The 13,778-nt window shown below is 46.6% G+C and overlaps 1 protein-coding gene and 2 long non-coding RNA genes across 7 annotated transcripts in view; all 3 read right to left on the reverse strand.

Moving 5' to 3' along the window:
* Positions 1-6,835, reverse strand: part of EEPD1 (endonuclease/exonuclease/phosphatase family domain containing 1) — a 104,490-nt gene extending 97,655 nt beyond the window's left edge. Inside the window, exons 1-2 of one of the 2 annotated variants that reach the window (XM_006191545.3) lie at positions 6,374-6,835; positions 4,847-5,905 (exon numbers count right to left, since the gene is read on the reverse strand). In XM_006191545.3, the coding sequence (XP_006191607.2) occupies positions 4,847-5,724 (878 nt within the window). In that variant the 5' untranslated portion in view covers positions 5,725-5,905; positions 6,374-6,835. The remainder of the gene's footprint in view (positions 1-4,846; positions 5,906-6,373) is intronic. The other variant, XM_032483719.1, reaches the window with a different exon arrangement.
* Positions 1,390-4,833, reverse strand: LOC116664890. 3 transcript variants are annotated; one of them, XR_004321395.1, is made up of 4 exons: positions 3,566-4,833; positions 2,689-2,851; positions 2,365-2,533; positions 1,390-2,268 (listed from the first exon to the last, which is right to left on the reverse strand). It is a non-coding gene; the product is annotated as an uncharacterized LOC116664890 (long non-coding RNA). The 3 variants fall into 3 exon arrangements; XR_004321397.1 differs by having other exon boundaries at positions 2,689-2,809; positions 3,150-4,833; XR_004321396.1 differs by having other exon boundaries at positions 3,150-4,833.
* Positions 6,836-8,205: 1,370 nt separating the features above from the next.
* Positions 8,206-13,778, reverse strand: part of LOC116664891 — a 28,811-nt gene continuing 23,238 nt past the window's right edge. Inside the window, exon 3 of one of the 2 annotated variants that reach the window (XR_004321399.1) lies at positions 8,206-8,381. This is a non-coding gene — a long non-coding RNA (uncharacterized LOC116664891). Of the gene's footprint in view, positions 8,382-8,925; positions 9,917-13,778 lie in introns of those variants that run through there. The other variant, XR_004321398.1, reaches the window with a different exon arrangement.

Below are 13,778 nucleotides of genomic sequence, written 5' to 3' on the forward strand. Positions count from 1 at the left end.
GCAGAGGCTATGGGGAAGGCGTGCAAGCGGGATGTTAAACCTCCATATTTCTTTTGGAGATTACCTGTCAGCTCTCGCAGAGCAGGGCTTATGCTTTCGGAAACCAAAGGGACTTTTCAAAATAGAACAAATCCTCAACAAGATAAATAAATAAAAATTAAGCAACCTTCTCAACATCACTAGTTATCAGGGAGATGAAAGCCAAAAACCACGTTGCAGTATCACCTCAAACCTATCAGAATGGCCATGATCAAAAAGACAACAAATAACAAATGTTGGTGAGAATGTAGAGGAGAGAGAACCCTCCTACACTGTTGGTGGGAATGTAAATTGGTGCAGCCACTGTGGAAAACAGGATGGAAATTTCTCAAAAGAATTAAAAATAATGACCCAGCAATTCCACTCCTGGGTATAGATCTGAAGAAAATGAAAACACTAATTTGAAAAGATACACGCACCCCTATGTTCATTGCAGCATTAGTTACAATAGCCAAGATATAGAAGCAACCTTAGTTCCCACTGACAGCTGAATGCATAAAGATGTACACAGTGGAGTGTTACTCAGCCATAAAAAAGAATGAACCTTTGCCATTTGCAACAACATCAATGGACTTGGAGGATATTACGCTAAGTGAAACAAGTCAGACAAAGATATATCATTTACACGTGGAAACTGAAAAACAAATTAACAAACATAACTAAACAGAAACAGAGTCAGATATAGAGAACAAACAGGTGGTTGCCAGAGGAGGTGGGGAGGAGAGAAACAGGGGAGGGAGATTAAGAGGTACAAACTTCACATTACAAAATAAATGAGTCATGGGTATGAAATGTTACAATGCAGGGAATATAGTCAATAATAACATAGTATCTTTGCATGGTGACAGATCCTAGCCAGACTTTCGTGGTGATCGTTTTGAAATGTATAGGAATACCGAATCACTATGTTGTGTACCAGGAACTAACCTAGTGTTGTAGGTCAATTATACTCCAAAAAACAAGCAACAAACTCTTAGAAAAAGAGATCAGATTTGTGGTTACTAAAGGTGGGGCACGGGGAGAGGAGAAATTGGATGAAGGCAGTCAAAAGGTACAAACTTTCCAGTGCTAAGATAAATAAGTACTAGGGATATATTGTACAACATGATAAAACATAATTAACACCATTGTAGGTTATGTTTGAAAGTTGTTAAGAGTAAATCCTAAGAGTTCTCATCACAAGAAAAAATGCTTTTTTGTATTTCTTTACTTTTGTATCTATATATGAGATGATGGATGTTTACTAAACTTATTGTGGTAATCATTTCATGAGGTATGTAAGTCAAATCAGTATTCTATACACCTTAAACTTATACAGAGCTGTGTGTCAATTATATCTCAATAAAACTGGGAGAAAAAAAATAAACAATCTTCACTCCATATGTGGGCTCCCACAATATTTTGCAAGGATGTTTAGCAGAAGCATTCCTCTTTTAGTCTTGCTCCATAAATACTGAACAAGGAAAAACATTGCCTAAGACTGAGATTTGGCAAAGGAATCTGATGAAACCCGTCAGTTCTGTGCCTCAGTGTGACGTCCCTGCGGCTCCTGGTGATTGTGTGATTATCTAGCTTTCTGCTGTCCTACCTCAAGCTTTACGTGCAAAACACAGTTTCTTGTAGCTCAGACATGCTTGTTCACCAATGCAGCAGCATCCCAGGCCATCTCTACCCCGTTAGAGGCCCACCTAGGGACGCTTTAGTCTAAGAAAACACACCTACCAAAGCAAACCCACAGAAAGGAAAACAGCAGCACATCCCTATGCAACAGAAGTGACCACGGGTTTCTTTTCTGTCATTAGCTACATTTAACACAGGGAAAAACTGAGACTTGGAGAGGTTAAGGAATTTCACCAATTTAACTCCGAAGAGGTACAGCCAAGGTTTGTTTGTTTTGTTTTTGCCTTTACAATGGATTTAATGTAAGAAAATGTGACTAGCACACTATTTGGCAAGTGCCCTTGGTTAGGCAGAGTGTGGGATGCCTGAACAAGAGGCAGGATAAAGGTGAGGTGTTCACAAAACAGCACGGTTGAGAAGAGCGTGGGTCTAAAGTCAGACGGTCCGGGTGCTAGTCCCAGCTGAGTCACTCACGAGCTGTGGGTTGGAGGCAAGTCATTTCACTTCCTTGCTGTTAGTTTCCTCACCCAGAGATGGAGACTCATCAGTAGAAGCATGCATTACCTACTTCCCAGAGTTCCCGGGGAAATCAAATGAATGTGAAAGCTACTGGAAAATATGAAGGCATATCCAGAAGTCAGGTAACTCTTGTAATTTATATATATATATACACACATACATATAAAAACAAGAGCGGAAAATTACCTGCATCCATTCTTGCTCAAACGAAATGCATTTCCTCTTCCTAATAAAAGGATCAATAAGAATGTGAGAGACTTTTGTGAATCAGGATGAACACAGCTCTTGGAGAATGCGCACTGCTGTTTTGATGACATGTGATCCACTCTGTCACAGCCAGCTACCTTCTGGTGTCCTAGGACAGTCATACAGGCCAATGGACCCACTCCAGTTGTGCAGGGGATCAGGCCCTAAGCCAATTACTTCGGGTTTACTGGACACTAACAAGGTGCTTGGAGTGCCCAGACCACTGAACACATTGTGAGCAGGCAAGAGGAGCCACCAACCTACCAGACAGCAGATGTAGCCAAGTGTGAGAAATGTGATGGGACACAGGTCACCTTCAAAGTTACTTCCAGATGCTCCCTTCTCCACCCTTCTGGGTTTAGGTCAGCTCGTCCTGCACTTCGGCCTGAGGACGGCAGTTAAATGTCTTCAGCAAGTCATCATCCCTCTAGGAAATCCAAACAAGAGAAACCAGGACAAACCCCTCCCTGGACAAGAGCTGCAAGCACCCTTCCTCAGTGGGCCCCTGGCTGCCCCAGGCCTGGCTGCAGGTCGGAGCCCACTCTGAGGTCAGCTGTCTCCTGCTCACTCTCCCATTTTCTACCCTTCACATTCTTCTGTTCTAGAAGCTGAATAAGTTCCTCAAACTCTGGCCAGAAAGAACATCATACAGTTGAATAACTATAAGGATGATCAGAACAATCAAAGGAAACAGGACCTAGAAAGCTCTGCATGGACTTACTGACCTTGTCAGAAAAGCCAGCACAGGGGAAGGTGCTTTACAGAACAAGCCACACGGTAGCTGCCTGCCCACGCACAGTACAGTGGGGCTCAAACTTCAGTGGGTATCAGAACCACCCTGAGGGGGCATGAAAACACAGAAGCCCAGAGTTTCTGAGTTAGTTGCTGATGCTGGTCCAGAGACTGCGCTTGAAAAATCACTGTCATAGTTAAGTGGGCAAGGGCTACCCAGTCTCTCATTCCCACTGGGACAACTTCAGATCCTGACTCATCCTCCTCCACCCCCGCAAACTGAGCCTTAAGAAAACCCCTGAAAGGAATTAAACAGCCATCCCTCCACCTCCTCCGTTCCCCTTCGTCCATAGTGGACGAAGAGAACAATCATCCAACAATATCCCCCAGGGCTAAGTCCCGTTCTCACCTGTGCACAAGATGATTTTGCAAAAGGAGTGAGTTATGATGCAAACCAGAGGACATGGTAGTGCAGGAAGAGCACTCAGGGGTTCCCCAGGTCCCGTTCTCTGAGCTGTTGCGAGGTCCCTCAATGCTCAGTGACAAGAGCATGCCACAGGGACGGTGCCAGGGAAACGCTGTGACCTGCTTTTCTCCTCACTCATTTATCCTCATGCTCTCCCATAATGCACTGTGATTTCCCACCAAGAACTCCCTTCATGTCACCAAACTGCCGCCTTGCCAGCCTCACCAACCATCCAATACAAAAGAAAGCAGCAAGCAACCCCAAGCCGACTGCATCTCTGGTGGGTGAGAGGGCAAGATCCCTCCAGACCAGGATCAGGGGGTTGTGACCTGGCAGGGACCATTAGAAATATTTCTTTCCTTCCCAAAGCTGATTATTTTATATAATACGCTATTTCACTAACAGCTGGAGTTACTGCTACAATAATATTACTTTGCTTTGGGGGGGTCATTCAAGGAAGTTCCTACAGAGAGCAGTGCTGTGAACAATGTAAACACTCAGTGACAAGAGCTCATCCTACAACTCTCCTCTACAGTTCAAATGAGAAAGTGTGGCTGATATTCACCACACATCAGCTTGGCCTTTTCTGGCTATGGGAGAGGAGAGGTTGCATACATTTGGGGCTGCAATTGTGGGCCTGAAAACCAACTTCAGGCTAAATAAGGAAAAAGAATGAAGAGTGATTCATTTACAGCATTTTGGTAAATATACATAGTGCGTGTATTTGCAAATACCTGGTTTTTAAGCTGGTTTTCTACACACAAATAGGCATATTTAGTGGGACAAATGTGACTTTGCCTCCCATTAAAAAAAAAAAATCCAATTAGCTACTTCTCGCATGCAAAACTGCAATAGTTTCCAGGCTCTGAGAGTGCCTGGTCTGGAGTAAACCCCATGAAGTCTTGTGAGCTAACCAACATTCTCCAAAGCAGTAACACCAATAAATACAATCTCCACCTACCCCAAATTTAGGAATTGATATCAGATATACCATGTTCAAGATACAGTCCTCAAGCCCAGACAGCTGTATGCAGAAAATTCTGGAGCAGGAGAGCTCAGCCAGTCAGAACACTGCACAATACTGGCTGGGGCCTCAAGAACACTGATTAAATAATCTTGCCCTCTCCCTAACCTCCCCTCCAAAAGTCCGCTCATTTGCATGCACAAATGAGACCACGCAGGAGCTGCTTCATGCCCAGCACCCTAGGTGGTTCTTGCCCTCACCTGTTTTCCAGGAGTGTCATGCACACCACCTCTCGCACCCCGGGGTTGTTGGCCTTCTCCACGGAACAGCTCTGCAAGTTCCAGGTGGCCAGCCTCAGCACAGGCCGCCCATCCCTTGTGCCTCCAAAGGCCTCCACCGAAGGCCGGGTGGAGATGATCTGTGTAGGCCCCCCCGGCGGCAGGTCCAGGTCCTCACTCTGCAGGCTCAGCGAGGTGGGGCTGGGGTGAGGCTTGGCAGTGAAGGTCAGGCCCCCGTTGGTGTGGGTGGACGGGGGCCTGGACCTCTCGGCAAACACGTGGTGCCGTATCCTGTCCAGGAAGGCGGCATTGATGCCGCCCATCCTCACCAGGTCCTCGACGCTGCGGAAGGGCCCATGCTCGCGGCGGTAGTCCACGATGCTCACGGCCATCTTCTCCGTGAGGCCTCGCACGCTCATAAGCTGAGCTGGAGTGGCGGTGTTGATGTTGACACGAGGGGTGAGGGGCACGGCGGCGGCCAGGTGGTGAGGTTGCTGCTCCGCCAGCAGGTCCCGCCGCAGAGAGCTGGGAGAGTGCTGCGCGGAGCTGCCCTTGCTGCTCACGCAGATCTCGAACTTGACTTGCTCCAGCTTGGTGGCACCCACGCCACTGACCAGTGCCAGGTCCTCTACCTTCTTGAAGCCACCGATGTACTCACGGTACTCCACGATGCTGCGTGCCACCGCACGCGTCACCCCAGGCAGGGTCATCAGCTCCTCCTCCGTGGCGGTGTTGATGTTGAGCCGCTCCTGATTCACCAGGATGTTGCTGAAGTTGCAGGCCGCGCTGAACTTGCGACTATGGGACAGGTCCGAGGGGTCCCGGGGGATGGAGCGGTGGCAGCCGAGGGTGCTCCCCATGGCCAGCCAGGATCAGGGGCCCAGGAAGGCCTCACCACCGCAGAACTCTCTGGCTAGGGAGGAAGCCCAGTAGACCCCACAGGTACAGAAGGGAAGGTGCAGGATTCGGGGGATGAAATGGTTACCACAAACACTAAATCTCCATGCCCATACCATCCAAAAGCACCTTTCACTTGGCCACCTGGAAAACAAATCAATAAACACACAGATCGATTGAATCAATTAATCAGTTTGTATTAGCACTCCCTACCTAAAGCTGGAGTTCTTAACCAGGATTCCAGGGCTGTTGCCCGTCTGTGAAGCCCAGAAAACACACACACAAGGGGGCAGGCCCATGAGGATCTACCCTGTGGTGAGGTCCAATTTTTATCACATTGGGGTCCAAAAACGCTGTAAGCCGCTTCTCTTGGAAAGAGACCTAGCCCCATCAGCCTACACCTCTCCTCCCCGCCTCTCTCAACTCTCCCAGCCCCGGGGCCTTTGGTCGCCCCCATTTGGGCTCTCGGGTATAAGGGAGGGTGCATCCCCCACCCTCTGCGCCTGAGACTCAGCGCCATCTGCAATTTGGGAATTCCGTCCTCACTAGTGCGGACACGGAGAAGGGGTTTCTCGACCCCCACCAGACCCGCCGCTGGTCCCCGCGCCCTACCTCTCAGCCGCTCCTCCAGGGCGTCCGCCTTCCACCTGCGGCTCCGAAGCCTGAGCCCAGCCCGGGACAGCAAGGGCCCCCTGCCTCCAGCCCTAGTGCCCGTGCGTTTGCGGGTCAGGGGCGGATCGCGGGATCCCTCCCACACCGCCTCCGGCCGGGCGTCCCAGCTCTTTCTGCTGGAGAAACTCTTAAGAGTCGCTCTCCCAAAACCGGCAGGAGCTGCAGGGCTTCGCCAAGGCGGCAGCGGCGGTGAAATTCGGCCGCCACGGCTGCACCTAGTCTTGCGGCTGCACCAGGACTTACGGCGTTGCCGCAGTTGCGTTGATCTAGGCAAAGAAAGGGTCTTGCCCGGGACTCGGGCGTCGGATCCGCAAGAACTGCGTCCAGACCCCGGCACCAGAGCCACGGCTCCCGATCGCTGTCCGTGTCAAAGCCAAAGTCCCGGCCGCGACGCCCGCGCCTCCGCCGGCACCATGGCCACGCCTCCTCCCGCGCGCCAACCCCTCCCCGGGACTCCGAGGGCACGTGGGGGCGGGGCCCGAGCGCGAGGCCTGGACCCGGGAGAGCGGAACCCGAGAGCGTGGGGGCGGGGCCTGGAGCGCGAGGGGTGGGGCCACGGACCGCGGGGGCGGGGACAGGACTCGAGGCGGTGGAATGCGCGGCCCAGAAGTGTAAGAGGTGGGGCTATGCTGCGAGAGGGCTGACCCGAGCGCTTGAGGGGTGGTGACGGAACGGGGGTAGTGGGGGAGGAGCGAGGAGGCGGGGCCATAGCGAGATGGGCGGGGCCCTGGAGCGCGGAGGCGGGGTTTAGGGACTGAGGAGGCGGAGCTGACGCCACAGCGGCAGCGGCGGGTCACCCAGAAGCTGTACTGGTGGCGGCTGCTCCTAAACTTGTGTTGCTATCGCGGATCAAAGGCTGGTTGTGCGGAATGGGGGCTTTCTAGTCTCGCCCGAGGCGAGACCTGCCCGGCTGCTTTTCGGCGGGCGGCACCGAGGGGCGCGCAGCAGACGCTGCCGGGCCTCCAGCCCGAGTTTAGTCCGTGTTTGGGGCGTGGGGACAGAGCTAGGGCACTCCCTATCGGGGCGGGGGTCACAGCTGCGGCTCAGGGGCCTCTCTCAGTTCTGTCTGAGAATGTTCGAGAAAGGACTGAATGAATCTTTATAAAGTCTGCCCCCTACTTTCGGCCTCCTCTTTTCTTCCACCAGAGTATTACCCTTGCACTGCTTACAGAGAGAGGTCCTCAAAAAAACAACGCGAGCAATTCATTGTGCTACTAGGAGGGAGCTCGCACCACCGATTAGAGATGTGTTCGCGTAGGTCACTAGCAGTGCTGCTCTTTGCCTGTTCAGCGCTCCGAGTAAATATAGATATTTTCTATAAGTATTAAATCTAGTCATTAAGAAGGAAGAACATGCTAGTTGGAAATGGAGGTTACTTCCCAAATTCAGAACAGTTTTTGGATCATAGTACTAAATGACAATTTGGTTAAAGATTAAAAAGTCTTCTACATTACACTGAATACACGAAGCTGGAATACTCGGTTAAACAAACCATGTGGTGATACCGTTGAATACTTTGACCCTGGGTATTCAGTGACCTCTGAAGTTTCATCCCCAAACAATGTGACCGATGCTCTGACTTTAAATTCCCCAGGCTAGATCAGCAAAAAGTCACTCTCAGGGAAGGCAGAAGTACTTCAGATGTGAAATGAGAGCCAGAAAAGTCTTGGCAAAATTCTGTTGCCTTTCTGATTGTGTATATACTAGTCAGGACTCTTAATTGCCAGTGACAGGAATCCAAGTCAAACTAGACCAAAAAGGGGTGGGGGGATTTCTGGGTTCTTGTGCAGAAAAGTTAAGGAATAGCTCTTACCTGTGTCGTGTGTGACTGCATCCAGCTCATCAGGATGTCATCAGGACCTGGTCTGACCCCCTCCATCTATCTCCTCCTCTGGCTCCCCAGCTCCAGCACTAAGCTACGTTATACCTCTCCTTTCCTCCTGCAGTCCTGTTGTGATAAGGGAAGAAAATGTTTAAACAGAAAATGTTAGAGGAAGGAAAGATCTTTGTTGATCAGAATGCCTTAATGGGCCTTCATGGCTGTGGATGGACAGCCTGGGAGCCTTGCTGGTTGGGCTAGAAGTAGAGAAACCACATATTGTATTATCCAAACCAGGTCAGGACACTTTAGAGGGTAAGGGGGGCACTACTGACTTCACCATCACAACAGGTATAATCTGGCTTTATTCCCTGTAAACCTAAGCATATGTTCCCTCTTTCAGAAATGAAGTCAAAAGGCAGCTAAACTACTGTGTGTTAAAACAAACAAAAACCCAAAACAGGATGGCTAAATTTAAAATGACTGACCACACCAAATGATGATGAAGATGTGGAGCAACTGACGCTCTCATACATTGCTAGTGGGAGCATGAAACGGTACAGTGACTTTTGAAATCAGTTTGGCAGTTTCTTAAAAAGTTAAACATACATCTGCCATACAACCCAACCATCCATTTGTAGGTATTTACCAAAAGAGAAATGAAAGCATAAAACCTAAAATCTTGTACATGGATTTTAATTGGAACTTCATTATAGCCAAAACCCAGAAACAACCCCAATCCACCAGTAGAAAGTATATAAACAAATTGTGGTATATACATATGAAGGAATACTACTCAGTGATAAAGACAAACTATTAATAGCCACAAATATTGAAGAATCTCAAAATCATACTAATGAAAGAAGCCAGATTAAAAAAACAGAGAACATATTGCATGACTCCATTTATACAAAACTCTGAAAGATATAAGCTAGTCTCTATAGAGAGAAAGCAGATCAGCAGTTGCTTGGGGATGGGAGGAAGGAATGGATTAGAAAAAGACACAAGGAAACTTTGAAGGGAGTGATGGAAGTGTTGTTTGGGGTGTCGTCGTTCCATGGATGTATGTATGTCAAAACTGATAGAGCTGCACTTTTTAAATCTGTGCAGTTTAGTTTACTTCAATTATACCTCAATAAAATAGGAGGGGGGAAATCTTCAAAACATAAAAAGAAATGCTCTTTAAACTTAAAAAAAAAAAAAAAAAAAAGACAGGATTACTTGGGGGAGGAGGGATAGGTGACCCAGGGTGGAGAGGAGGAAGTTGAAGGGGAGCAAAAGGGTCCAAGAAGAAGGTGAGTCTGGAGCTAACAGAAGAGACCAGTGATCATTCCCCAGTTAGGGTTGGGGTCCCAGGAGAGGGAATAGATTGTCATTGTCTTAAGCTTATAAATACTGAAGTGGTTGCCTCAATATTTATCATATAGATGTGATCCTCAGACCTTGCTTTCCCAACAAGAAAAGCCAGTGTCACAGCTCCAAATGTTCCCTTTACAGTGCATTGACATTTGTCCCATTCTTAGGATGGCTTCACCAGGTTTCAGTTTCCCCAAGGAAAGTGGTTTGGTTTGGTTTTGTCTTGTTTTTCCATTTGAGTCACAAGCGAATTTTGAAGCATTCAGGGCGCTCCTCTTGCCAAGTGGTAGATGAGGGCCTTGTGACAGCTGTAGCAATAAAGCAAAGTGTTTTTCGTTTGTTTATATATTTTTTAAATGGAGGTACTGGGGATTGAACCCAGGACCTTGTGCATGCTAAGCTTACGTTCTACCACTGAGCTATTTCCCTCCCTCCTGAAGGTTTTTTTTTTTTAAACAATTATGTTTAAACTCAATAAATCAGCACAGTTTTTTGGATTGTGTTTATTTCTACAGGGCCATTTCCCCTCCCCCGCAAGCACAGAACACGATGGAGAAGAGCAGGGAAGAGGAGAAATGCCCGGGGCAACAGTCTCAACTCAGAAGTGCACCGAGATGGAGGGGAGGAGCCCCGAGCCTCTCCTCTTGTCTCCCGGGTGGCCCCAGGGCAGTCCTTTAAGCTGCCAGTTATCTTGGAGACTATGCTTCTGAAGCCCATGGAGGTGCCAAACATCCTTTCATCTGAACCCCATGAGCAAAGGCCAGGCAAGTTGCACACCTCCATCCTCCACTGCTTGAAGTCCTCTCGAAGGTGGGCCATGCACCCACGGCAGCTCAGTTCCCACCCTCAGCTGTTGGCACCCAGCATCTGACCGCATCCTCCATTATCTTATTGGGCTCCATGGCCCCTCAGGCCACAGGTTTTCTGTGCTGCTGCTCTGACTGTTCTCAGAGTAGGAATTAAATGCAGAAATGGCAAGCTTGCTGAAACTCTGCTCCTTTGGGTCAGCTGTACCTTGCAGGATGGGTGGGTAAGGAGGGCAGCTGTTGGTGGGACTGGCCAAAGGAGTGGGCTTCAGGGTAATGGTGCTGCCCTCCAGCTCAGATCTCTGGCAGGCCAGGAGCCTATAGGTGACTGTCACTTCATCATACTTCTAGCACATCTATAAGTCATGGATCCCTTCCCATGTACGTCTTCAATTCAGTCTGCCCAGGATCCTTGTAGTCAGGTAGTGGCTCTATATAAGGCATTAGTTCCTCTCTATGGCCCATGTTCATCCACAAATCCTTTATGATTTCCTCTAAAGGGCCTTCCTTGATGGGGTTGAGGATGACGAATTTCTGGAGCAGGTTTTCATATTCCATGGGCATGTAGAAGGGAGTATTGTATATTCTGTTCTGTACCTACTCCCATAATAAAGAAAAGAGAAAAAGAATAAAGAAAGAAAAAGGAGAAAAGTTGAAAAGAATAAAGAAAAATGTGAGAAAAAGTTAAAAGTAAAATAATTAATAAAAAGAAAATGGGAAAAATAAAAGGAAAAATGAAAAGGTTTTAAATTAGAAAAATTAAAATAAAGGAATAAAGAAAACTGAGGGGGAAAAAAAAGAATAGAGGGTGGAAAAAAAGAAAAAATACCAAAACAGACAAAAAGCCAAACAGAAAAAAATTTTACCTTTGGTGAAAACCCCTCAGGTGACTGAAAGCTGGCTTCCCAAGCTAGACAGACCAAAACCCTAGGCCCAGCACAGCAGGTGTTCAGAATTCCATAACAATAGTTCCTTACCAGGTCATAGCAAGAAACTGACCTGTCATAGCTAGGGATAATACACAATAACTTTCTCACTTTTTTGTCTCAAGAATCCTTTACTGTTTAAAAAAAAAAAAAAAAAAGGAGCTTTATGTTTATTTGGATTATGGCAATCAATATTTACCTTATTTGAAATCAAAACCTGTAGGATGCTTCAGTGAACTTCTCATTTCTAGTTTGAAAAGCTATAATAATTTTTAAAAAGCTCATAATGTCTACATTTAAAATATTCCTTTTGGGGTGGAAGGGATAGCTCAGTGCTACAGAGTGTGCTTAGCATGCAGGAGGTCCTGGGTTCAATCCCCAGCACCTCCATAAAAAAATAAAAAATAAAATAAATAAAATCTGATTACCTCCCCCTCCCCCCAAAAGTTAAAATAAATAAAATGCTCATTTCTTTTTTTCTTTAAATTCTGTATGATTGGTCTCAGAATGATGCCACAACTTACTGACATCATGATATTACACAGAAATGTTCTTTTGCATAAAACAATGAAATGTTTTGGTCTGGCCTTGGTGTTAGGGTAATACTGCTTTCATAGAATTAGTTAGGGAAGATTCCCTTCTGCTTCTATCTTCTGGAAGAAATTGTAGAGAATTGGTATTATTTGTTCCTTATATGTTTGGTAGACTTCACCAGTGAACCCACCTGGGCCTGGTGCTTTCTGTTTTGGAAGGCTATTAATATCAGTTCAATTTCTTTAATAGATACAGACCTATTCAGATTGTCTATTGAATAAGCCTTTTTTTTTAAATGAAATTTTTGAAGAGAATTAATCAAAACATTTCTATGACAACAAACAAAATAGAGAGGATTGTGAAAAAAAATTCCCCTCTTATGATCCATCTGTCTGTTTGCAGATGTGCCCGCCTATCTGCCAAGGGATCACTGTCTGCTAATAGATATAGAAGAACCTATTTCTCTGATCAGATACATAGAAAGTGAAGAAGAAACAGCTCCAAATCATTTTTATGTGCAAACCTACATCTATTTTGGTTTTACTAAATAGCTTTCATCAACCCCCACAATTGAGCTCAATAGCAGTTAAAAACAGGCACCTCAATTCACAACTCCAAGGGAACCCAGAAGTGTCATTTCTCCTTCCTTCAGTGGACTTGGCCTTTTTCCAGGGAAGTGGATTGAAAGGCAGGAATGAAATTTTGGCAGTACCAGTTTGGGTTTCTTTGTATCAAATTCCTCCTTTAAAAGCTCAGTCTATTGGCTGATAAATTATTTCATTTCTTGGCTGACAGTTGAGGGCTTTTGTCATTTCCCTGACATCGTAAATGCCTTTCCAATTGGCATTTTATTTCTTATGGAGCATTTGTCTAGAAATTATTGTAGCAAAGTCCCAATAGAAGGAGGTGGCTTCATTAACAGTACCAAAATGGAGAACATTTACCATCAGAGGCACTGTGTTGCTTCTGATGGTAAGACCCAGAATTGTTATAATTACAGAAAATAATATTCATTAATCTTTAAAGGTGATGTGATTATCACCATCACACTTAGGAACAAAAGCTCCCATTTGTTTTATTCATTTCCTCATAAAAGCAACATTTCCAGTTAATTTCAGACTTCCACTTTTTCACAGAATAGTTTATTCTTTATTGTTTATTAAATTTGAGGGTTTATGAAACATTCGTCTTCATCAAGCCTATTACTTTGATTTCTGGGTGCCCAATTAGGAGGCTTCTCTTAGCATAGAAGACTCCAGAGGCAGAAGAGGGAATGAGGCAATTATTCCTACCTTGGGATAAATCAAGGCAATGTCCTTGGACCCTGCACTTCTGAGGGTAGAGTAGGGAGGAAGCGCGGCTGACTGGAGCTCGAGGAGAAGGCGCTCATACACATACAAGCAGCAGGTGGACCTCACCTGCTCTGCCTCCCCCTTCAGGCTCCCTTGGCAGCTGCTGGATCCCAAATGTCAACACCCTGCCAAGTTCAACCTCATGATGCACTTTCCAGATTCTCCCCTTCTCTTCCGTTTCACCATGGCCACTGGCATTCTTTTTTTAGCCACATTTCTCCTAAATATTGGGAAAGTAAGGCCTGATAATCTGGTTCCTGACCTCAAAGCCCTACTTCTAGGAATGACTCCCTTAATTTCCTTGAAGGACTTAAAGAGCATCCCTCAGAGTGTGATCCAGTGGTGGTGAGGGAAATTGAGGAGACGCCACACCCAGCACTAAATATGATTGAGCCCCGCAGTGGGGAATCTCTCCGTTTTCATTCCTCCGACCGTCACTTTGTGTCCAGGGGAAATTCTTAGTTCAGGGCCACTGTGATCGTAACATGTTCTCACATTTGTTAATCTTTTTCTGTAGAGAAAATGATGCTCTGAGGCTCAGAATCTTGGCAG

Source organism: Camelus ferus, chromosome 7 (assembly GCF_009834535.1).
Source record: "Camelus ferus isolate YT-003-E chromosome 7, BCGSAC_Cfer_1.0, whole genome shotgun sequence".
In the NCBI taxonomy this organism is placed as follows: Eukaryota; Metazoa; Chordata; class Mammalia; order Artiodactyla; family Camelidae; genus Camelus; species Camelus ferus.